Source organism: Zeus faber (assembly GCF_960531495.2).
Source record: "Zeus faber genome assembly, chromosome: 5".
Lineage (NCBI taxonomy): Eukaryota > Metazoa > Chordata > Actinopteri > Zeiformes > Zeidae > Zeus > Zeus faber.
The window spans coordinates 15828261-15851432 of record NC_137192.1 but is presented as its reverse complement, the minus strand read 5'-3'; the positions used below and the strand labels follow the sequence as shown (position 1 = coordinate 15851432).

The following is a 23172-nucleotide window of genomic DNA, read 5'->3' as shown; positions in this document are numbered from 1 at the left end:
GGGTGTCCTCTCCCCGAGGATGAGCTGAGCGCTGCCGTCCCTGTGGCCTCCTCGCTCTGCAATTAATACAATACCTGTTCTTCCACGGTTACAATGCAATCTCTGTGATGAGGGTGTTGTAGGTTCTGTCACAACAGGCGTCATCCACATGAGGAAGGGCCTTGAACCTTGGGCTCAAGGGCTGTGCATTTGCGGAAGAAGTCACGACAAGCAGGGCCGGTCCTCCAGGTTCTCTCAGCCTTGACTTCTCTCACGGTCGGACTGTCTTCCCCATTGGGTTCCATAGAGTTGAGCACCGGCGTTTTGGGGGACAGGATCATTGATACTGAAGGTGTGGCTTCAGTGTGGTGAGGGTTTTGAGTGGTTTAAGGACCACAGTCTCTGCCATTCTCACATCCTGGTCAGACATCATGGTTATGTCTATAACCATAGAGTGAGTATACAGCTGCTTGCTGTTCAAGTTCCCTCTCAAGCATATCATAACTGGAGTTCCAGCAGGTGGTGACATCACGAATAAGGGTGTGTTTTGGTATAAAGAGCATCTCCTTTTTGCTCTCCAATGTGTGTGCAGCTGTTTTGCTACGGTGGAAAAAATAAAAAAGAAGCAACCCTTCTGACTGTACCTAGCACTCTGGACACCTGAGTCCTGTTGCTTTCTGTGACTCTTAATTAATTGTGTGTGCAAAACATCCAATTTGGGGGCCCAGCCGTTGACAATATTTCTAGCATTGTCTGTTGTGACAGGGAAGTTCCTGGCCTCTCCCAACTTCCACTCCAACACTGCCAAGTCCCTCTGCCAGATTTGTGCTGGTGTGTTGTTCATAAATGGGGGCGAGTTTGTTCTCAACAACTGAGTGTGGCCTCCGCTGCTATGAAAACACCAATGGCGTTTGTTTTTGCTTTGGCCCCGATCTGAATTACCGGCGAAAGGTTTCGAATGAGTTGTCAAGTTTGACGTGTTGCCAGAAACGTCGCCCATCACTACTGAACAATTTTGGGGCGCTCCTTTTATCACATTCACCGGTCCCCGTCTTTATTCACCGGGAAACCAAAGTGTTCTCAAACAGGACACCTTGGCTATAAGGGAGGGCCTTCAAGCTATGGCTTCTCGTTTGCATTGGCCAAGACCTTCACTAGCCAGCGGCTGGGCTGGGCTATGCGTGCTGTATGTGTGTGTGTCGTGCGCTCAAAGTGCGAGGCGGCGACTAAGCAAACTTCCGGTTCCCCGCTTAATATGTCCGTATGGGGAACTCGGATTCGAAGTAAGTTCCGCATTGCATTCGGTACACATCCTGCACCGTACCCAAAGTCCTGTGCCGAAGCGGCCCGGTACGAATACGTTACACCCCTACTGCGTGCAAATAAATCCGCGTCTAAATATCTGAAGAACGGATAAACCGAAGTTCTGATTATGTATGGTGATTTGTTAATGTTAGTGTTTGCTTCTAAATTTGACAGCGAGCCGAGTCATCCTGGGCACCCTAAGGATCCAAAGCTGGCGATAAGTGAATCAGTGTAAAAGCTGAGCCAGGGGGTGTGGTTAGATCTACGTGCCATTTATTTCCAAGGATTTTCCCTCCGTCAATAGCTGATCAAGATAAGAACATTTCCCTGATGACTCTTTGATGAGAAAAGTGTTTTTCTTTTTTTTTTTAAATGTTATTCTTGTTCTCGGTTATTCGATCCTTTTAATGCGTTCTCCGCAGTACGTCGAGGCCTCTATAACAGATAGCAGCAGAATCGTGATGATTCTGCCCGAAAAAGATTCCAAAAAAGCGTTTAGCACCTAGTTTGGTCTTTTGCTAACTATGCTTAAGAGGACGTGTCGAAGATAAAATAAAATAACACTTATTCGTAGCCTATGCAATAAGAGCGTGAGGAGCTGGTGCAGTATGTTGATATCAATAGCGAAATGTGGCGGTGGGAAAAAAAGCGATGGAGTCATGTTGTCTGACGGTTATTGTTCGGGGGTTCATTTCGTAGGATTCATTTCCCATCGTGTGTCTGCGATCGCCATCTTGGACACTAATTAATTCTCTCTCTCTCTCTCTGTTGTCTGCTTTAATACCTGCTGTTGTTCTGTGATCAGTGGGAGATGGCGGAAAAAGGGAGAGTAATTGCTGCTTTTGCACTGACTGCGAGGCAAAAGCTTTCCTATTTGTCTGTCTGGGGGAGCGTTTTAGAAAAACACTGGGGAGAGGACGACTCAGTGAGAGAGTACGTTTGAGTTCTAATGCAGTCGTCTATTTGCATGTTTCCGTCTGTTCGTCTGACCCATCTTTTATGTATACTCACCCCTGTGTGTGTGTGTGTGTGTGTGCGTGCGTGCGTGCGCGTGCGTGCGTGCGTGTGTGTGTGTGTGTGTGTGTGTGTGTGTGTGTGTGCGCGCATGCTCGTGCGTGCGTGTGTGTGTGTGTGTGCAGACTGAAGATGGAGAAGAGGAGAACCTGCTGGAGAACCCGTTCTCCCTGGAGCTGGAGTTTGCGGACGACCCAAACTTCAAAAACAAAGTCAACTACTCCTCCAGCGCCGTCCAGATCCCTACAGACATTTACAAAGGCTGTGAGTTTCTATTCCACATTCCTACTGCGTGTGTTAATGGGTTTTCTGTTAATTTATTTTGCAAATAAACGTGTCTGCTTGGCGCGTCCTATGAACCGGACATTCCTTAACCTTGGTGTTGCAACCCCGGGTGGGGTCACCTGATATGCAGACAGGCTTGTGAGATATTGATGCTTATATTTTTAATAAAAATCATTAGTTAAATACTATAATTTGAAATGTGTAATAGTTCCTATATAATCCATTTGAAGCCCCCTCCACACTCTATTATACAATAAAAATAGCCGTAACGAAGAGTTACCGAATACGCAAAGTAGAATATATATATAACACTTTGACCAGTAATTGTGAGTTTAGTTTTGAAAGTACAATAACAATGACTTAAGAAGAATGATGAATGATATTTACCCTCAACCCATTGCTTATATGTCAAAATGTAAATTTTAACACATGCAATTAGTGGTGCTGATTCCAAAATAATAATGAAAGAGAGACAAACACAGCGGGGTCATGGGCCAAACCCCACCCCCTGCGCCCTGGCTCGCTGTTGGCCTGCAGACATAACACCCTCCCGCTTCCGCAGCTGCCAAATGGACAAAAGGGAACACATGTATCTTCTGGGGCTCCGCTTTAATGCTTGGCATTTTCCCTGTTTTCCACTTTTTTTGCAAAACGCTCTCTGGCCACCTATTTTAACATCTGAACATCTGAACATCTGCAGTCAGGCAGACGCTTTCACAGCGTCTCGTTTTTTTCCCCCCGCGCTCTATTATTGTCTGGTTTTCTTTTTCTGAGCCTTCTTCATTCTGCAGGCGGGGTATGTCACCTGTCTGTAACAATTCTCTCCAGCTGTGTCTCCAGACTCATCTTGTCAGAATTAGACACTCGTGGTCCAGGCGGAGATGTCAAAGGCCACAGCTCGCTCACAATATAGCAATCAGTCCTGCACATTCTTCCCCGAGCCATTTTGTGCCAGCTCTGGTTCCCTTGTCTGAGGATGTGACTCAGAGAATAAAGGCCTTTTGATGGAGCTCCAAAGATTCCGTGTGTATTTAGAACCCATACAGGGGTGGAATGAAATATCGAGCTGCTATAAATATGACAATAGACTGTACGTCACAGAGAAATAAAATAATTTCCTGGTAATTGCAAAATAAAGAATACGTTTATGCCCCTCTAAAGACCCGCTCCACTCAAAACTATATTTTCTGTATAGTTACCTCTTCTTCGGAGCATGATTTATGTGTAAAACATGCTACTAGTGAGCAGTCTTCATATTAATCTACAGAAGAAATAGCGCTGCAATGGTTTTATGAATAAACCCCTTGACATGAGGCACGAACAAGGATTTTTTTTCCTGAGGTCACAGAATTTGTCTTGTAAGGTCGAACCGATCATGGGCCATTATGCAAATACTGTACATGGACTAACACAAAACAAAACTAGTTAGTGGCATGGCAGTGATAGTTGTTAATAATAATAACAATAATTGCAAATGGAAAAAACGCAGCTAACCAGATATGCAGATGACCCCTTTTTAGGATATAATTCAGAGTCAGGAAATTCTGTTTGCAATTTACCCAATGATCCAATGCTTCCAAAAAAAAAAGGTTGGATTTTATATTTAAAGATTGCATTGATAAGCCTAATACCACAGATGTGATTCAAATGCTCTGGGGAGAATTCACAAAGCGATTGCACCGCTTTTGTGGCCGCTAAATCGACGCAAATAAGAGAAAAAGCAAGCGCCCAATTCACAAAGCACTTGCAAACGGTGAAATGCACTGTTTACTGCACTGCCACGCCTATATTTATTAGGGCTGTCACGCCCAGACTTTCCAGTGATCTATGAATAATATTTTGACATTATTATTATAATTCTTACTGTTTATCAGTGACGACTTCTGTAGGTAGTGGAACGGGCAACAGTCTGTGTTTTTCAAAACACACTCCAAAAGCAACTTGTTGAATCTGTGAATAATGTTTTGGACAAAAAAAAGCGTTACAAACGTCGAACAAGATATAGAAAAAACAACTAAAAGTTTTCGGGAATAGCGATGAAGTGGTCAAAATTGTCATTGAAGCACAGATGGCATCGACTCTCACGGACCACGGACAGCTCCGCAGGCTGCAGCCTTTTGTATGCAGTGGCCTGGAAATTTGTTGAGGAAACTATATTAAATAAACTGTCATCACTTCTCCATTGTAATATTAAGATTCAGATTCAGATTCAGATTCAAGAGGTTATTTGTCACATACATATACATACGGTCATACATATATGCAGTGAAATGTCATGACACCGGGTGATTACACACAATAAGCTCCAAAAATACTCAAAATACTAAAGTAATCATCAGTGAGAAGTAGAATTTCTTCAGTAAAAATGTAAATACATACACATTTTATTCATGCAATAAATGAACTGTGTGGTAAGATTACGTTTTATTAGAGATTTACTCATACTATTTTACTATTATAGTCATTGCACAGTAACCTAAAAATACTGAGTAAAACTCAGGGATAGTGTACTAAATCAACAAGAAAGGGAAAACAACTATGTCCCAAAGGTGGTGATGTATCCCATCAACCCCCTCCATTGGTATTTCACCAGCACTCAAAATCGAGTGACACTCCAAAACAAGGGGATTTGGGAAGCATGCATATTCTAAAAACTGAATTTCTACATTGCTTAATATGCTTCTTTTTGAGATTGAAATTAAAAATATCCTGATGTGTTTTAACCAAATTATAATCATTTGATAGTGAGGGAAACCCCAGTCATGCTCTATGAGCGTCTTTCATTTGTGCATTGATAATGCGGTGAGTAAACAGAGTGATTAGGTTGTAAAATAGCAATTTCATTTGCAAATTACAACAGCAGGGCGTTCACAAAACATTTTAATTTTTTTTTGAACTAAAATTGTTCTAGACACTTTTTGGAGCCACAATATTTCCAATGCTGGGGGATTTCACTAAGACGGGAGAAGAGGAAGAGATGGAAAGGGGGCGGGGGGGAGTGAGAAAAGAAGGCGCAGAAACACTTTAATAATAGAAACTATTTAAAGCAAAAAATCTATTTTTTTTAATTTTTTTTTTTTTATATTGTGATCCTCTCAGCAGCTAAATGAGCCAATGTGTGCGTCCTGGTTTGATTTGTCTGCTAGAGACCGTGTCCATTTATTGAGATTGAGAGTGTTCCCTGAGCGCAGTAATGAACCATTTTATGATTCATTATCCCACTGCTGATTCCTGCTGCCAAGCCTGCAAACTTTCTAATTAGCTTAGGTCAAACATTCGCACAGTTTTCTTCTAATTATCGTTGCTTATTACAGAATGGACATCGCAGCGCGGCCACGTAAGAATAAATTGCGGTGGGTGGTGTTGCTCTGCGGCGAGACATGTTTTAATTCTCCCGGTGAAACGTTATGACAACGACGGGGAAACGGGCAGGGATTTGCTGAATAGTTGCAGGGGAAGGGGCTCCGGGAATAATAATCTTCCAAATTATTACCGCCAAATAGGCATTGTAAACAGCGAGGGTTCTCCCGAGACCGTTGTGTGGACTCGCCGGAATCTGCCTGGTAATTTGTTCCCGGTTCGGGAAACTACGGGAGGATCCTCGCTGTAAGAGCTGATTCTACACGCGCGTGCAGAAACGTACGGAAAGTGTGAAAGATGTTGAGTCAGTCTTGGCAGGGGTAACTTTTTTTTTGTTTTTGTTTTTTTTTAGCGCCGCATACGGAGGGGCATACGCATGCATGGCTGCCCCGGCGCTAAAGGGAGAATAGGAATGGAGCCGCGGTCGCAAAGTCAGTGTAGGGAACCTCGCCGCGTTGTTTCGGTTATTGTGAAGTTTTGAAAGAAGTTTAAGTCTGCTGCGTGCAAAGCCTCTTCCCCCGGCAGACGAGTCATGTTGTCACGGGCCTATTGTACGCAGGCACAGTGAGATTGAGCTATGAGAATTTAATGGTGAAGAGTGATTAACTGTGTGTGTGTGTGTGTGTGTGTGTGTGTGTGTGTGTGTGTGTGTGTGTGTGTGTGTGTATGTGTGTGTGTGTGTGCGCGCACGCGCGTGTGCAGATGAAAGTCAGTAAAGTTTTGGAAGCTTTGGTTGGTTTGCCTGCGAGGATTAATCCCCCGCCACGACCACCGGTCCCTGCTCATCCCCTCGTCCCCCCCTGTGGAGGCTGCCGTTCCTCTCTCATCTCGGGAGAAAGAAAAGCAGCCCCCGCCCCCGTGCCCCCACCGGCGACCATATGTCCCCCCCGTCCCCTTTGAGTGGCGCCGACCGCTTTGTCCGGCAGCTCCGCCGCACCGGCTCCGTGGCGCCGTCCCCTCGGGGAACCTCCGGGGGGAAACTGATCCAGCGGGAGCAAGCGCCGGCGGCGGCTCGGCGTTACCCCGAGTGCACGAGGCGTCAACCGTGACCAGTGTACTGTCACGGGCTAAAACACACACGACATAACGACAAAAAAAAAAAATCATGGATCGTGGAGCGCTTCATTCCAACGTAATCTCTGCCCGTCTTTAATAGCGGCACAGAGGAAAGGGGAGTGTGTGAGCGAGGTTCTGAGGGAAGTGGCAACATGATGCTCTGTGGTCTATTGAAAAAAGACATTATGAAATTGGAATAGCTGGTAAAAAATTATTTTTGTGTGTGTGTGCGTGTGTGCAGGTGTGCGCATGTGTGCGTGTGTGTGTGCGCGCATGTGTGTGCGTGTGTGTGTGTGTGTGTGTGTGTGTGTGTGTGCGTGTGTGTGTGTATGTGTATGTGTGTGTGTGTGTGTGTGTGTGTGTGTTTGGAGTTACACATCCTATCTCGCCCGCCACCCCCGGATCCTCAAGTTGACTCTCACTCTCTCACTCTGTCAAACCAACTAAAACAAGGCCGGGGATCAACCCCCGCCCCCCACACACACATCCACCGTGCTAAACATCAAACCAGATTTCGGGGGGGGGGGGGTGAAAGAAAGCAAAAGCGATTTAGAAAAAAAAGAGAGGGAGAACGAGAGACGAAGTACAAATAAAGAAAAAGCGGTATTTCTGGAGAGCGGGGTGAAAGGAGAAGGGGGGGATTTAAACTGGGTTTCCAAAACCGAGAAGTAAGAAAGACAGTTTAAACTGTGAGGGCTGTAATTCGGTCGTTCTTCTTCACTTGACGGGGTCTATCTTCCATTCTCTGCCCCTCCATCCACCTCCCGCCCCCCTCCATAGTGTGTGTGCCCAGTGAAGGGGCGCTATCGTTCACCCGCACGCTAATTAGAACAGTAAGCAGAGCAAACTCCACTTCACTCACCACCAAGCCCACAAATTACATTTTGTGTATTTGTTATTTACTTCAACACTTTAATTAAAAAAATATATTTGAAGGAGGACTTTGAATGACGGCTGAGATCCCTCCCCCATTTTATTATTCCATATTCCGAAATTCCATCTTTGTGCAAGGGATTTTCTTTTAAATCCCCGTGTAGAGTATGAAGTACTCCACAACAAAAACATATATTGTCTATATTATTAGCGTTTGCATTTCATTTATATAATAATAATAATAATAATTATTATTATTATTATTATTATTATTATTGTTATTATTATTATTATTATTGTTATAATGTTATATCCTAGCAAAATGCTGGTTTGTATCATTTGCATGGCAAATATTTATCCTATTTGTATGATTTCAAAGACTGCTCTTACATGGGCAGAAACTAACGATTAGAGGATTAAACAATGATGAGACAATTAAAACGAGACTAAACAATTTACAAAGTAAACCCCCAGAATTTCTTTCCGCCCCACATTGTTTACGCATTCACTCATGTGTAAGAAGTCTTTCTAGGTGTGTCAGAGCATTGGTCTCAAATTACAGGGCCCGAGGGGCCACATCCGGCCCATGAGACATTTTAATGTGGCCCGTTACATGGTGATAATATATTGACAATCTGTCCCGCAAATATTTTTTTTTCAAATCACGATGCTGTATTTAATCCACACAAATGTACTTAATGCTTTCAAAATGTAAAACTGAATTTAATAGATCATAAGAGAGCTATTGCTATATGTCTTTTGGGCTGCATTACAGTAAAGCATTGCAATTTTCTGAACTTCATAGACTGTTCAAGCTGTTCTAGTCAAAGCCTCTACCTGCTTAGTTATAATATCCACATAACTGGCGATGGATTCTTGGATTCTTATTTGATTTTTCAATATCGCCCATGTGTACGTGAACACTATAACTATATAATGTTGGTATATATATATATAGTGTATACTATAAAGAAGAATCTCACAAGGAGAGAGAGGGGAGAGAGAGAGTGAGAGAGAGAGAGAGAGTGATAAGAAAAGAAAGAGCACATGCCTATTTTTTTGTTTATACCTGTGCTGTCAGCATGCTTGGCATACAACACAGAGTATTTGTATGCCATTGCATTTATGACAGATTTATTTTGCAAGCAGAGTTCAACTCCTCAACCTGCAATGTCACTCTTTATTCATTATTTAAACATCAAGAACTGCTGCAATAACTCTGACCTGTGGACGACCTGTGGGATGACAAGAGCACAGCTTTTTGTTACACAGAACCACCACCAATCCCCCTCTTTGGCGAACAATATTCCCATGTTTTGGTCTTTAAACAACTAATCACTAGTCCAAACGGGGAGAATCACCACGGGTGAGACAAATAAACACAGAACCAAACAATGCGTTTCTCCATGTACATGGAGAAATGTAAACATATAAAAACATCAGACAACAACATGTATCGACAAAACAGTGATAATTAAGTCCAGGAAAACTGGAACAGCGATTGGGGCCTCTTTCTGTCATTGCGTTGGCAGTGAAGGAGGGAGAAAAGGAGAGGGACGTAACAAGGAGGGTGTTCGGGGGTGTGTTGAAAGCAGGCGCTGGTGGTGTCTGTGTGCCTGTGATGAGTCCGCCTGTATGTGTGTGTGTGTGTGTGTGTGTGTGATGTGTTCAGCAGTGGGTGCAGGGGACTTGTCCCAATTAGTTCTGGTGTATGAGGTCAGAATTAGCGCCTCCAAGCAGCGGAAAAGGCCCTGCAGCCACCCCTGAGTCCCGAAGCCATATAGACACTCCACGACCGCAGGAAAGTCCCGAGCAACATGCCCTGCAGCCACAGAAGACCCCCCAGTCCCCAGAGAAGCCAGGAGCCCGCGGAGCAACACCCACACACAGCCCCGAGGAGCATAAACCAGTACCAGAGAATCGCAAAGAGATCCTGCACCCCTGAAGCGCACACATACAACCCACCCTCATGTGCAGGCATCAGACTCACCCGCTGGCGCAGAACCTGGGCTGGGGCCAAGGTCCCGCGCCGACAGACAAAACCGCCAGAATCGCCCCCATGCCCACCAAGGTGCAAAGGCGAGGCCCGCCATACCACAACCGACTAGATGCCCCAAGGGCCCACCCACATAGCTGAATGTGCTTGGCATGGGACACCCAGTGGACAGCCCCCCAGTCCCCCAATGCCCAGACAGTCAGATATGTGGGCCCAGCCCCCGCAGCAGACTAGCCACGCAGCTGGAGCAAGGCCGACAGACGTCCAGCAAACCACATCCCCACCCCAACCTGCCAGCGAAAACCCGAATCACTCGCACACTCCTGCCAAGTTAAAGTGCGAGTGTATGTGTTCTAAACTAATATGAGTGGTATTAAAATTGCAGGACAGACATGAAGCATGCCAGTGTAGGACCGTGACGGGCAAGATGGCAGCCGCCCACCACATCCCCACCACATCTACATACTGTAGATCGCACCTCACCCGTCCTGCAAACCCTTAGCCTATTGTGTGGTGCATGTTCTGACTTTGAGCACTGGGAGAGATAGGCAAAACGCAACCAGATCAACGCAGGGGTGCATAGGTGAGGCAGCGGCAATGTGGACCCAGGCCCGGATCGAACCAAGCCCCAGAGGCCGTTAGGTGTGATGATGGGAGTCATCCACTATCCACCACATCCATCCAACTATCCACTGATAGTCTGATGCAGGTCGTATTTAGATGATTTCACATCCCAAAATTGAATAGTATATTATTAATTCTAATCATAATCATAATATTAATTGATTAATGATTAATCCAATAATACATGATGTTACCTGCTCTTCTTTGTGCTGTCTATACATAACCTAAATGCTTTCTGCTTGAAGGTTGATGGTTGAAGATTGCCATGATAAAGTAAAATGCAGTTGAAATGCCTTCACTTTGGTATTGCATTTTATCCCTCACAACACCACAGTGAGTCTTACTTACCCTTTTTTCTTCCAAAAGGACAATTTACCAACAGTTTTAAGAAGATGACAACGATAATGGCTATGACTCTTCAAAAGGTCTAAGCAGCATAATGGCATTAGACCCATTACACATAATGGATTTTATTGTGAGGGACCACTTGTGTTCTGCTGTGATGAATTGCCGGCCTCCTCGCCGCCCGCCCCAGCGTGTGTGTGTGTGCAGCCGGTCCTCTAATACTGGATTAATACCAGGAATAAGACGCAGATTGGATTTGATGGCTCTTCATCATCCGCATCCAGATGTGAATAACTTCCCAATGTGTGTGCACCGGCTAGGGGGCACAGGGGGTTGGGTGGTATGAGGAACGATCATGCACGGGGATGCGCCATAAATCCCACGTATAATTGTTTCCCTACTTGGTGTGCAGTCCTGCTCCATAAAGGGGCAAAGCCAAGGGTGCTCTAAACGTCATGGGAGCAGCACGCTGATGGATTACCTTTTAAAGATATCAGAGAGAGGCCTGTTCCACGTGAAAGATGAGCTCAACACAGCGCTCTGGGGCGCCGTCCGCCTCCGTGCGCGGCCCCCGCCCCCCAGGGGAAATTTTTCTTTTTATCAACTGTCCAGAGAAGTCATGGTGTATCCTGACTGAATAAATCAAAGAGAATTAGTTTGCTTGTGCTCCCTTGTCTACAATGTGGCCGTATTTCTGCAGAGATACCTGCATAATAAAGAGGTGCGTGTGCGTGTGCGTGTGCGTGGGCGTGTGCGTGCGCGTATGTCTGTGTGTGTGTGCGTCTGTGTGTCGGGCCGTGTAGTGTTTGATGCTGACAGTAGAGGTGCCTCACATCTGCATATCCCCGGCCAGTGTCGGCCGGTGGCTTAAAAACCACCCGCGCCTTGGACAGCCTCAATACCCTTGGCTCAAAGACACACAGTCTGACTAACACGGACGAACCCGACAAAACACACACACACACACACACACACACACACACACACACACACACACGCACGCACGCACTCGCTCACTGTCATCAAAGTACCCCTTACATTTCACCATTACCAGTAAAAGAAATCCAAACATTTTCAGCTCAGGCTATAGACGTAGTGTCACGTTTCCTCCGGCTCATTTGCATCTACAAGTCAACTAGTTGGTTTGCTGCTGGTTGGAGTAGGCTGTTTATACCCTCGTCCCTTTGCCCTTTGCCTGTCTGGTGCAGCTATTATTACCGACCCAGAACCACTTTCGATAAGAACACCAATACCACCACTGTAACGCATTATATGCTGCAGCCGCATCGTGCTGCACGCTTATAGGATTATTGTATTTTTTTTATACATTTTATCAGATCACATTTTGACCTCAGCATGTTGTGTGGCACAGGTGATGTGGAAATGCAACAACGTTGATATAAACACCAGTTCATTTTGTTTGCCGCTAATAATAATAATTGTATAAGGCACCGGGGCACGTGTCAGTATTTCAAAACGTATGTACAAATTCTCCTCGGGCAAAGTGTGATAGAGTAAATGAAGGCATTCTCCTTTAAAATGTAGAATGCTATCCTTTGGTATTTTTTTTCAACAAAATACGTATTCATAGTGATTTTTTACAAGGCGGCAATTCAACATCCTCAGACTGGGAAAGCTGCCACTCACCCTTGTTAATTTCTACTCTGCTTTCTATCTATGCCCCTCTCCCCCCACTCGCCGGGTTTTTATATTTATCCCCATCTGCAGGGTTGCCTATCTATCCTCCTTCCCACCGTTCATTCTTCTTTTGTGTTAATGTCTATGAATTTTGAGAAAAACATGTTGAGGCGCTTCCCTTGGTGACAGCCGCAATTTGGTTCTCATATGCTCCTATCCTCCAGACAACGGTTAGGGCTGCTCCCATATGTGTGTGTGTGTGTGTGTGTGTGTGTGTGTGCGTGCGTGCATGTGTGGAGCGAGTGAGAAACACAAACATAGAGGGGGGAAGGGGGGACTTTAGGCATGGTTACCTCCTTGGGTTTGTAATTGTGTGTGGAATTGCTATGTTTGCCAAAATCTGAATTATGATTTCAAGAATATCTTGGAGAGGGTTTGACCATCTGCCTGAGAAGCCGAGGGGGTCATAGAAAAAAACAAAACAACAACTAGAATTGTGTTTACAATTATTAACTGTGTGTGTGTGTGTGTGTGTGTGTGTGTGTGTGTGTGTGTGTGTGTGTGTGTGTGTGTGTGTGTGTGTGTGTGTGTGTGTGTGTGTGTGTGTGCGAGTGCGAGTGCGCGCGCACGCCTGTGTTTTATCATTAATAGTCATTGGTTTAAGAGGAAATGAGGTGTGTGAGAGGGTTTGTGTATCGGGCTCCTTTCTCCTCGCCCTCTAACCTCATCAGAGAATCGGAGCAGTAATTGAAAATCATGGGAAAAGTGGATAATGATCATTTATTTGTGTGAAATTCAAACGAGGACGGGAGAAACGTCGGACTTGGCGCTTCGAAAAGGCTTATCTTGCCGTGGTTGGCCGAGTAATTAAATCAGAGCAGCGAGTGAAGTTCTCCTCAGCTCAGCGCCTCGCCTTGTTTCCTCTTTAATCAGGTGGCTATTAAACCTCTGATTGCACGCCCCGTCCTCCGACTCCAGCTTCGCCATTTAACACAAACTGAAATTGTTTCTATAGTTTAGTTTTAGTCTCTTTGTGTGTATTAAATAGAAAAAGTAGAAAATAAAACGGGCGTTAATGCTGTTTTAAATATTTGTATTGTGTAAATATTTATAACAATCAGTTCTGGATAACTAGACCATTGTTTACCAAAGTGTGGGCCACGGCCCCCTGGTGGTCTATGAAGGCACTGCAGCTGGGCCACAAGAGGTCATTTACAAAGAATAAATAAAAAGTTTTTAATTTTCAATTTTGTAATTAAGTTTTAAATTCCCATAAAATATTTATGATTAAATATTAACATTTAAAAAGGTAATCAGAACAAATTAAACAAAGCCATGGTATTTTAATTACGTGTTATTCTTCAATTATCCAACCTAATTTTGTTATCCCTATTTTTACATTTGTTGCTTTACAAATTGTTTCCTGTATGTGGATGGATTATTAATTTGCACTTCGTTGCCGTGAGCCCACGTACACATAGAATTGTTCTGTTCATGAAGTAAAAAAATATATAGGGAAATACTTCACCTTAGTCTCATGTCTCGATCAGAGTCATGATTAAAGGTTTGTGGGAGCCGCTGAAGATTTTCAGTTTTCAAATTGTGCCCCGTCAAGTTTGGCAATGGCTGAACTAGACAATGAATACCTCCCTTCCAAATCCATTTCACAGAAAGACGGCTGACCTGGGAGATATATATGTGACCTTTAGTTTTTAACACACACACACCAGTGACTAGCCATGACAAATGAGTATATAATACCCACACAGTCAATGGGAGACATCAACAGGAATATATGTATTTTCCTTCTGTGCAGGTATTCAGGTAACGGCTTTATGGATAGAGATATAAATACATTCAGGAGCCCATAAAGTGCTGCCTACGCAGGCGGTGTAAGTGACACGAGACCTCCTCCAAGGTCATCTGAGATTCCTCCACCGCTCTGGGAGATCATTCAGATTAGACTGATCCCCCCCTCCTCCATTCCTAGATGGCTGCCTCCGGCTGGGAGACCTGCATACATACATACATACATACATACATACATACATACATACATTGGGATGTACTCAGCTCAGTGCGGGTGCACATGCGTACAAGGTCACGGGAGATAAGGGAGGTACGCGTGTGTTACTGGAAAACCTTGTGTGATGTCAAGCGGCTCCCAACAACATTATAATGTAATTTTATCTCAAACAACGTGTGTGTGTGTGTGTGTGTGTGTGTGTGTGTGTGTGTGTGCGTGCGTGCGTGCCTGCATGCGCGTGTGTGTTTGTGCTCGTGCCTGCAGCCCCGGTGATCCTAAATGAGCTGAACTGGACCCAGGCGCTGGAGAGGGTCTTCATTGACAACCGTCGCGACGACAGCTCTCTGCGCTGGCAGGTGTTTGGCAGCGCCACCGGAGTGACCAGATATTACCCAGGTAGGCCGCAGGGCACCCAGTCAACACCCGCCCTCATAAGTCAGCGCTAGATAAGGTCTAAATTGACCCTAGAGCTTCCTGGTGGCGGAACATTGGCAATCTCTTATCAGATGGCTTTACTGGCAAACCTTGATAGGATGAAATTATTATTACTTTGATATAATCCCGTCTCTCTGGTATCCTACACATAACAGCGCTCGGCCTTTTCTTTCCATCTTTTTTTTTAACAGCAACCCCATGGAGAGCGCCCAATAAGATTGACCTTTATGATGTCCGCAGAAGACCATGGTGAGTGTCCCTGTTATTATCGGAAAACCTGTCTTCACAGAATATGCGCCTTGGCGCCTCAGATGGCCTTTAGTGGCGGCTGGATAACCTGCCTGCCCGGTTGAAACGGTCGAACCTGCGTACCTCTACGTGTTTCATTACTTTACTATACCGGTTAAAACGAATCGTGAATATTTTGAATTTAACTGAAGAGAGTCAAATATATCGAACCACTCAGTAGTGGTTTAGAAATGAATGAGCCTTTGTCTTTTTGTGCTCATTGCTATCCATCACGTTTCAAAGAGTTTTACATTTTCTTTCTGCTGGTTTTAGTGGAAAAGTAAATTTGTCGGTTTGTTTGAATGATGACATTTTGAAATGTAGGATTAGGAGCCAGATGCAATTGGAATTGCGGGTTTGCAAGGTACAAGGGCAGTAATAGGGTGCCCTATAAGCCTATATGAATAGAGATATAAATAGATTGAGAACAAGCCATAGTCAATCTGATAAACAATAAAAAATGACAGACTTTCTCAGATTAAAACGTGGAAATTGCAGAGATTGCGTCGGTTCATCATTCTGAGAAGTTACCCTACGACAAAATCCCTTAACCAGGGCAGAGTTATCGCTTTAACCAGTGAGACACGGACCAATCATACAAATATATTTGAGGCATTTGCCCTCCGTGTACAAATGATGTTATTCATATTTGAAGTAAGCTGTTGGAGAAGAATCATAATTAATTTAAATGACGTTACCAAGTACCTACAACACCCATTTCCACTGTGCAAGTGTACTTGTATCTCTAGAAAGATCTCTCTCCACTTAGGCGTCATTTGAACTAAATTAGTTGGAAATATTATGCAAAAGGTACTTATGTCAATTACATAAAAGTTCTAAAATTAGGAGCAAAGTGCCCATTACACTTAAGGTACATTTTCTAAATTGAACGCTTGGCAACTATTCTGCACATTTCAAAGATTTATGAGTATAAGCACAACAAACAGCCCCCCCCCCCCCAAAAAAAGCATTGCATCCTAAATCTCGCCACGCATTAGTATTCATGTTGTGTTTCTTTTTATTTTCCTTTTTCTGGAGCAGCTGCTTCCATTGCCTCGGAGCTAGAGAGAACACGTTGTTTTCTGAATTTCAAATACAAACATTTTCCTGAACCTTATTTATCTTCGTAAGTGACAATAAAAAAAAAAGCAACATTGTCTCTCGCAACAAGGGCAAAACAAGATGGCAGACCATGTTTTTTTTTCTGTATAGGATGGTCCCTATACGGACAGGTGCCCAGGTCCGGACACAGCTAGTCCGACTGTCCTCCTTCCCCGTCTGTCCTTCCTTCCCTCCCTTCCTTCGTTCCCTTCCATGTTTACGCTCCCCACCGCTGTCACATCGGCTTTGTAAACGGGCCCCTGCGAGTTTCCCAGTTATTGAACCGCTCTGGACATAATCATGACGGCCAGGTTGACGAGAGCTGACCTCCTCGTCCCGGCTCCGCCTGACTGGCCGCTTCAGGTTCGGTCAGGCCGCGGCGTGAGGGGAATGAGCAGAGACACACAGGGATAAAAAAAAAAAAAAGTTATTTTTTTACAGCTAGAGAGGACTCGCCTGCCTTTGAAATGCCACAAAAATTTGAGCACAATGCTGTTACGTCATGTCTAGTTTCTGCTGATCTGAATGCACTGGGTTCGCTTGTGGGTTAAACAGAGGTTAAGAGGCGTGAGAAAACATTGGTAAACTCAACACCTCGCATGTCCCTGAGCACCAGGCTTAACGATGTGCTTCCCTGACAATTTAATTAAGGGAGCAGCGCTGTCATATGGGGCAACGCATTAAAGCTGGAAACCTGGAAAAACCTGTCTCTCCCTCCGTCGAAGGGCCCTTGGCAAAATATGATTACTTAAGGGTTTCCTGCCGGTTCGGAGGGGGGGGGGGAGATGTGGAAACAAGGAGTTTGTCTTATTTAGTTTTATTATCAACAGCTGATTTCTGAATTTGATTTCCCTAACGCCCGTTGTGATGTTCGCCGGAGACAGAAGGGTGGAGGGAAAGAGCACGGTGTAGAACCATTGACAGACAGAATCAGAGGGCAGTGGAGGTATGACAGGGTCAGGCGCAGGAAGGAAGGGATGTATATTTTTGCGGCACCTCTGGTCAACAGTTTTTGTTTTTTCCCCTCCAAAGTAACTTCCACCTTTCCCTTCCTCCTGTCGGGCCATCCGTCCTTTTCCATTGGCTTGTTGCTTAGCAACCTGGGCCCCGGCGTTCTGATTGGCGGGGCTGTGACGAGGAGTGCCACAGTGTTTTAGGTCAAGCGCGTGCGGTTACAGCCTAACGTGCTGTCTTCACGGCTGACACTCTTGGAGTGGTCGGCTGATGGCAAACAGCTGATGAGCTGGGAAAGGCGGGGTCACGCTGTGCGTTCAGGCTGTCGGTGACTAACAGTACCTGTCAATAATAAAAAAATAAAAATATCACGGCGACACTAGTCTTTATAATTGCCGGCACACCGGACCAAAACACGTCTCGTTCCACTCATTTGGCACAGGCCGGAAGAATAACTCCGGAAAAAACACTCAAGAAATCCAAACCGTGAGTCACCGGTGTCGGTCCCGTGGCACCGACACAGACCGCATGTTGTGTGTTTCCATGGAGAACGCTGAGGGAGGACTTTGCAGAGAAATAGAGCTCTCTTCCCGGGGATGGATGGCTCTGCGGCTGACCTGAACCCGGGCTTCTCCTGCCCACCTCTGAGGGGGCCGAGGGGTTGGAGTTCCGTGTGCTGCCTGCCTCTACAGATGGCGTGCCCCCTCCCCCCCAGCGCGTGGCCCCCGGGGAAAATTAATGGTCCAGTCAACACACTTAATTGTCTCCAATTGCTGTGACATTAATTATTAACATTTGTCCATTATAGTGTCTGTTCGTGTTATCAGAGGATGTGAAGCAGAGGGGGGAAGAACGAGGCGAGGCAGGGGACGGAGGGCGAGAGGGCGAGGCAGGGGAGAGGGGCAAGACGGGGCTGAGGGGGAGACGGGGGAGAGGGGGGGAGGCGAGAGAGCGAGACGGGAGAGAGGCGAGAGCCGGACAGGAGGGAAATAAAGAGACACAGGCATGGGGTCCTGTTAGCCAAGCCTCGCCAATGATCCGATTACCTACCAGGTTCACCACAGCTCGCCGGCTGGATCACATATTGATTTCTCAGAGAAGTCAATCTGCCTTCTCAGTAAATACTGTCTTATGGCTGCTGGACAGTCCTGGGTGCCGAGGCTGCCCCCAAAAATACCATTCTCTAAACTAGATGGTGTATTTTTGTCTTTTAACCTTGTGTCTTTCCCCCCAACCCACCTGTACTGAGGCTGCCAAACAATGACCTTGAGGAGTGAAATACAGGAGGAGAGTTATCCAATTACAGGATTGATATTGAGATAAAAACAAAACAATTCTCAGATTATTGGGAATAACAATAATAATAATAATAATAATAATAATAATAATAATAATAATAATTTAAAGAAAACAGGTTTAATGCATATAAAAAGAAATAAATATTATACTAAATTTTTGTATTTTTGCAGGGAAAAAAGAATAACAAATGCAGGGAATGGCTGCACATAACTTTTGTCCTGGGCCTGTTGGAATTTCACTGTAGATGTTGGATCTCTTGGCCACTACCCAAAATATGGAAATAAGAATCTTGGTCTCGCCTTCAATAATCAACAGAAACTGGAAGAAATAAAAAGGTCGACAACATCTCTTTCTCCTCCAAGCTCTTTGGGCTCCATTCTCCTATATTTTTTTATCTTAATTTAATCTTTATTCGGCTGCCACATTCGGAGGAGCACCAAGAGAGCAGCGGTCCATAAAATAATAAGGCCATCAACACAACAACAACATAAATCCAGTCATAAACCCACACAGACACACAGGCCCACATACACACACACACACACACACACACACACACACACACACACACACACAGACAAAGCCCAGCATCCTATGGGCATTCATATTTCTATATCATCGCCTCATATCAGTTCCTGCATGTTGATAAAACGGAAATAAACGTGGAGCGCTCCCACACATAAAGAGCAAAGAGCAAACATCCCACTCATAGGACGTACTGTATGTCCACAACCGAGCAAGTTGAGGAATGCATGCACTCGCTATCACGCCAGGCAACAGCACTGCAAACATACATTAAGTCTTGCCTGTACACACACCCTGATGATATGAACCAAAGCCACTTAATGTACAGTGCTGTATCGCCATGTATATCTGAAATGTAGGTTGTAGATAATTCCGCCGATTCAAACGTAAAGCACAACAATCTGCGGAATGGGTCAGGGTGCATAAACACCCCCCCCCCCCCCCCCCCGACACAGTTAATGTATTGATTTTTCAGCACCGGTGCCATGATAAAACTATTTCATGAATTCCAATGAGACTCGGCTGCAAATGGACAGAAATACAATCACCACAATGCAGAATGTACCATTGTGTTCATTGCTTGTGTAATGCGTTTCTTTAGGAGGGCGGGCTGTTGGGTAGCGGCCGTACTTGCACGGCTGGCGGGAGGCAAGGGATTCAACAATTTCAATCTACTCCCATTTACCGCCATACCCTGTTTTGTCTTACTGCGGAGAGCACATTCACGCTCCCCACACAAATTAATCTATGTCATTTAAAGCAACATTAACTACGATGTCAATGCAGAACGGCAATAAAACACTCCGTGCTCAGCAAAGAAATTCAGAATGTTTTGATATTTTATATATCGCTCCTTCTCCAAAAGATGTCGACACAAGTGTGCCTTTAACTTAGCTCCTCGCAAGCTTCTGGTCCTGGCTGATTGTTCTGAGATTTTTTGATAAAATGGTGATCCCTACCATACCCACTCTCATTGGTAAAGCAATATTTGATGGACAATGCATAAGATCTTTTTTTTTTCACGTATTTGAGTCAGTACTACTAAATATATCTATCATGTTTAAATGTTGATTAAATGGATATTTTGTATTTTTTGTTTCATATACAGCAGTTGAAGTTATGGCATGTAATAAAAAAAGCTTTATTTTCAAAAGATATTTCATATTCCACAATGGAATTTAAACCGAGCATCTTCAGAGATTAGTTATTATATAATTATAATTATATTATATTATATAAGTTATTTTCCATCTAGGCAAAGCTATTTCTGGTCGTTTTTGGTTGTAATCCTATTTCAAAAGGTTGCAGTTGGTGTCTTTGTGGCGGTGACTCAGTTCTAAGTTTGTCAAGACTGAGTCAAATCCGACACCAAAGCTGATGCAGTCTGAGTCAAATCCAAGCCAGGGGGTGAAACTGAATAGTGCAAAGCAAATTGATGGTAATGACTGTAAGATGAGAGCAATGATCCCTCCGAATTTCGTGAACATCGAAACCACTTTATCCAAAACCTGCCCTGCGTTTGGGGGCAGGAGCCCGCTGACCCCCGCCCGAGTCTAGTCACTGCAGAACTTTAAAATTTTCACCAGTTCTGACGTGTGCGTCAGTGGTGTACTTTTAGCCAAATTTGTCTTCCTCCTTTTCATTTGAGGCACGGATAAAAAAATGAAAAAATAAAAAAACTCAAAGTTAGATTGCATCGATCATCATTTGCATTCATTTTGAAAATATTCAAAGATTGGACTTTTGGAATTCAAATAGTATTGATTGCAGCACTGTGGGAGACTTAGTCAATAATGAGTCAATACAGAGTCCTGAGACAGTATCTGCAGCTGCAGCAGTGAGCGCAGCAGCTATCTTTGCTCCTCTAAATCTCAAATATTTTCTCAGAGCAGTAACTCAGCAGACATCGCAGTGCAGCAACTGAGAGCCAATGGTCCAGACTGCTTTTGGGGGGGGGTACTTTGTTTGTGCTAATGCTAGTTTATCTTCACGTAATGAGCCCATCCACCCTTTTAGTTTCAATGAGCCGAATCCAAGATGCTAAATATCCCAGGCTCTCTAACCAGACAAGACAAACAAGGCTGTCTGTGTACAGTGCCGGCGCCGTGGGCTGGTGTGCTCCTGTCGAAACCCTCTGACTGTTAAGGGCGCTGGGATAGGAAGGAATGGGTCGGGGGTTCAGACCGGCCAGGCCCATCTGCTCGTCACCTGGCCCTGGCACGCCGGAGACTGGGTAATGACAGGGAAAGAATGGCATCAGTGGGCAGGAGCTGAGAGGTAATTACTGACCGGAATCCATGCAGAAACAACACATCTGGATCCACGAGTCAAAATGTGGAGGATTATGCTGCAATATCACCCGCAATCCATGATTCTTTATCTGTCGGGAGGGCGGAACGTGCGACCACATCCCACCCCCCCCCCGCGCCGACGTTCTTTATTTGGAATCGAGGAGAACTACAACTTTACCTTTCAACGATACAACTAACACTCCTGATTTACCAAGACAATCCCGTGCCGCTACCATCTCGTCCACGGTCCATCACACACATTTCCCATGAATTCCTATTACTGTTTATCAACCACCTCTTCTACACTCTGAGAGGAGTTGTCGCACCGAAAGCGATGTTTTTTCCTGCAGATATTTAGAGGGCGAAGGCCAGCTTAGCATTCCGCCGCGCGATATGACTGTCGCAGATGAAGACGACCCATAATGACTCAGTAATAGATGTCTGCATTGCCATATGATTAACATTCACTTCCTTCAAAATAACTCACGAGTCCCATTAAAGCGCCATTCTCCTCTATTTGAAATAGACTGTCTGGAGAAGTTAATGAAATCCTCCAGTTGGTCTTCAGGCGTGGGTCGTTGCCAAATGACCCTCCTTCAATCTGCAGACGGGGCCTTTCCGTCAGTGGGCCCGAGGGACCGGGGAACGTGGGCCACATTCTGACTGAGTTCCTGCCCTGCATCGATGACCACTTTGAAAAGCTCATTGACTCAACAGAATGAAGTCATCACTGTGTGGAGTCCCCGGTCCCTCCCTCCCTCTCTCTCTCTCTCTCTCTCCACCTCGCTCCCTCAAATTAGGATTCCAGTAATTAAATTGATAATAGTCATGCCAATACGCATGGTTCCTGACCTGATTTCATATGCCACACAGTGGTGGAGAGCTGTGGAAGTTATACCTTTGATTTGGCATCCTTTATTATTATCGAAAATAATTGGATTCTTACTCCCCTCGTGCACACTCTTCCTTCGCCCACACTGGGCATGCTCAGTTAAGCAGCATCTTGCGAGGCGACGCTGGTGGCAAGCCAATGCTCCATCTGAGGCTTTCAAGCGGGGGCCCCCCGTGGGTTGGGTTCGAGACAGGGATTCGGCCGGCCGCGGCGATGTCTAGTGGCACATTACGGGAGCAGGGGGTCAGGGGTCGCACCGCCAGTCGGAGTGGGCGCCTGCCAACGAGAAAGCCTCGGGACTCAAGAAGGTGGCTGTGAAGCCGACCGAGGCGCAGTTCCCCTGCCTCCGTATCGCCTTGGCCAGGCTTGAGAAAAGAGCTTCCGTGGCTCACAGGCAGCTGGCTCCTCTCCACACTCAGCGGAACGGCTGATAATCAGCAGGAAGAGACCCCAAGATGATTACTCTGCCGCTGCCTTTGACGGCTGCTAACTGTTTGCCGGCTCGCTCAAAATGTCAAACCCGGATGTATAACCAAAAAGTCTGTAATGTCCATCAATCTCAGTTTGTTTTGTTACAAGCGTAAATGTGAATTTAATTGCTGCTGGAACAGAATGAGAACATTTTTGATTTTCCTTCTATATGTCATCCTCTATCAACCGTGGACAGACATTGTGTCTGTGCCCCTTCCAGCAAACCACTTGTTGAGCCCCGGAGTTCAGTCGGACGCACCCAGAGCAGCCTAATTTCAGTAGAAGACAAATGGTCTTAAGCAGCTTGTGTCTTCCAATGACAAAGGAAACACCCATTTAAATAATGTATTTGATCAGCAACTGATCATTTATCAAAGGGAAGAAGATAATTTTTTTATTCTCAGACGGCATTCGT

At 45.1% G+C, this 23172-nt stretch overlaps 1 protein-coding gene across 1 annotated transcript in view; it reads left to right on the top strand.

The window, feature by feature from the left end:
* The window catches only part of cacna2d2a (calcium channel, voltage-dependent, alpha 2/delta subunit 2a), a gene marked incomplete at its 5' end in the record, with an annotated part of 134713 nt that overhangs the window by 87177 nt on the left and 24364 nt on the right, over positions 1–23172 (top strand). The window contains 3 exons of the mRNA XM_080000311.1: positions 2424–2562; positions 14766–14897; positions 15128–15185. Coding sequence (XP_079856437.1) covers positions 2424–2562; positions 14766–14897; positions 15128–15185 — 329 coding nt within the window. The remainder of the gene's footprint in view (positions 1–2423; positions 2563–14765; positions 14898–15127; positions 15186–23172) is intronic.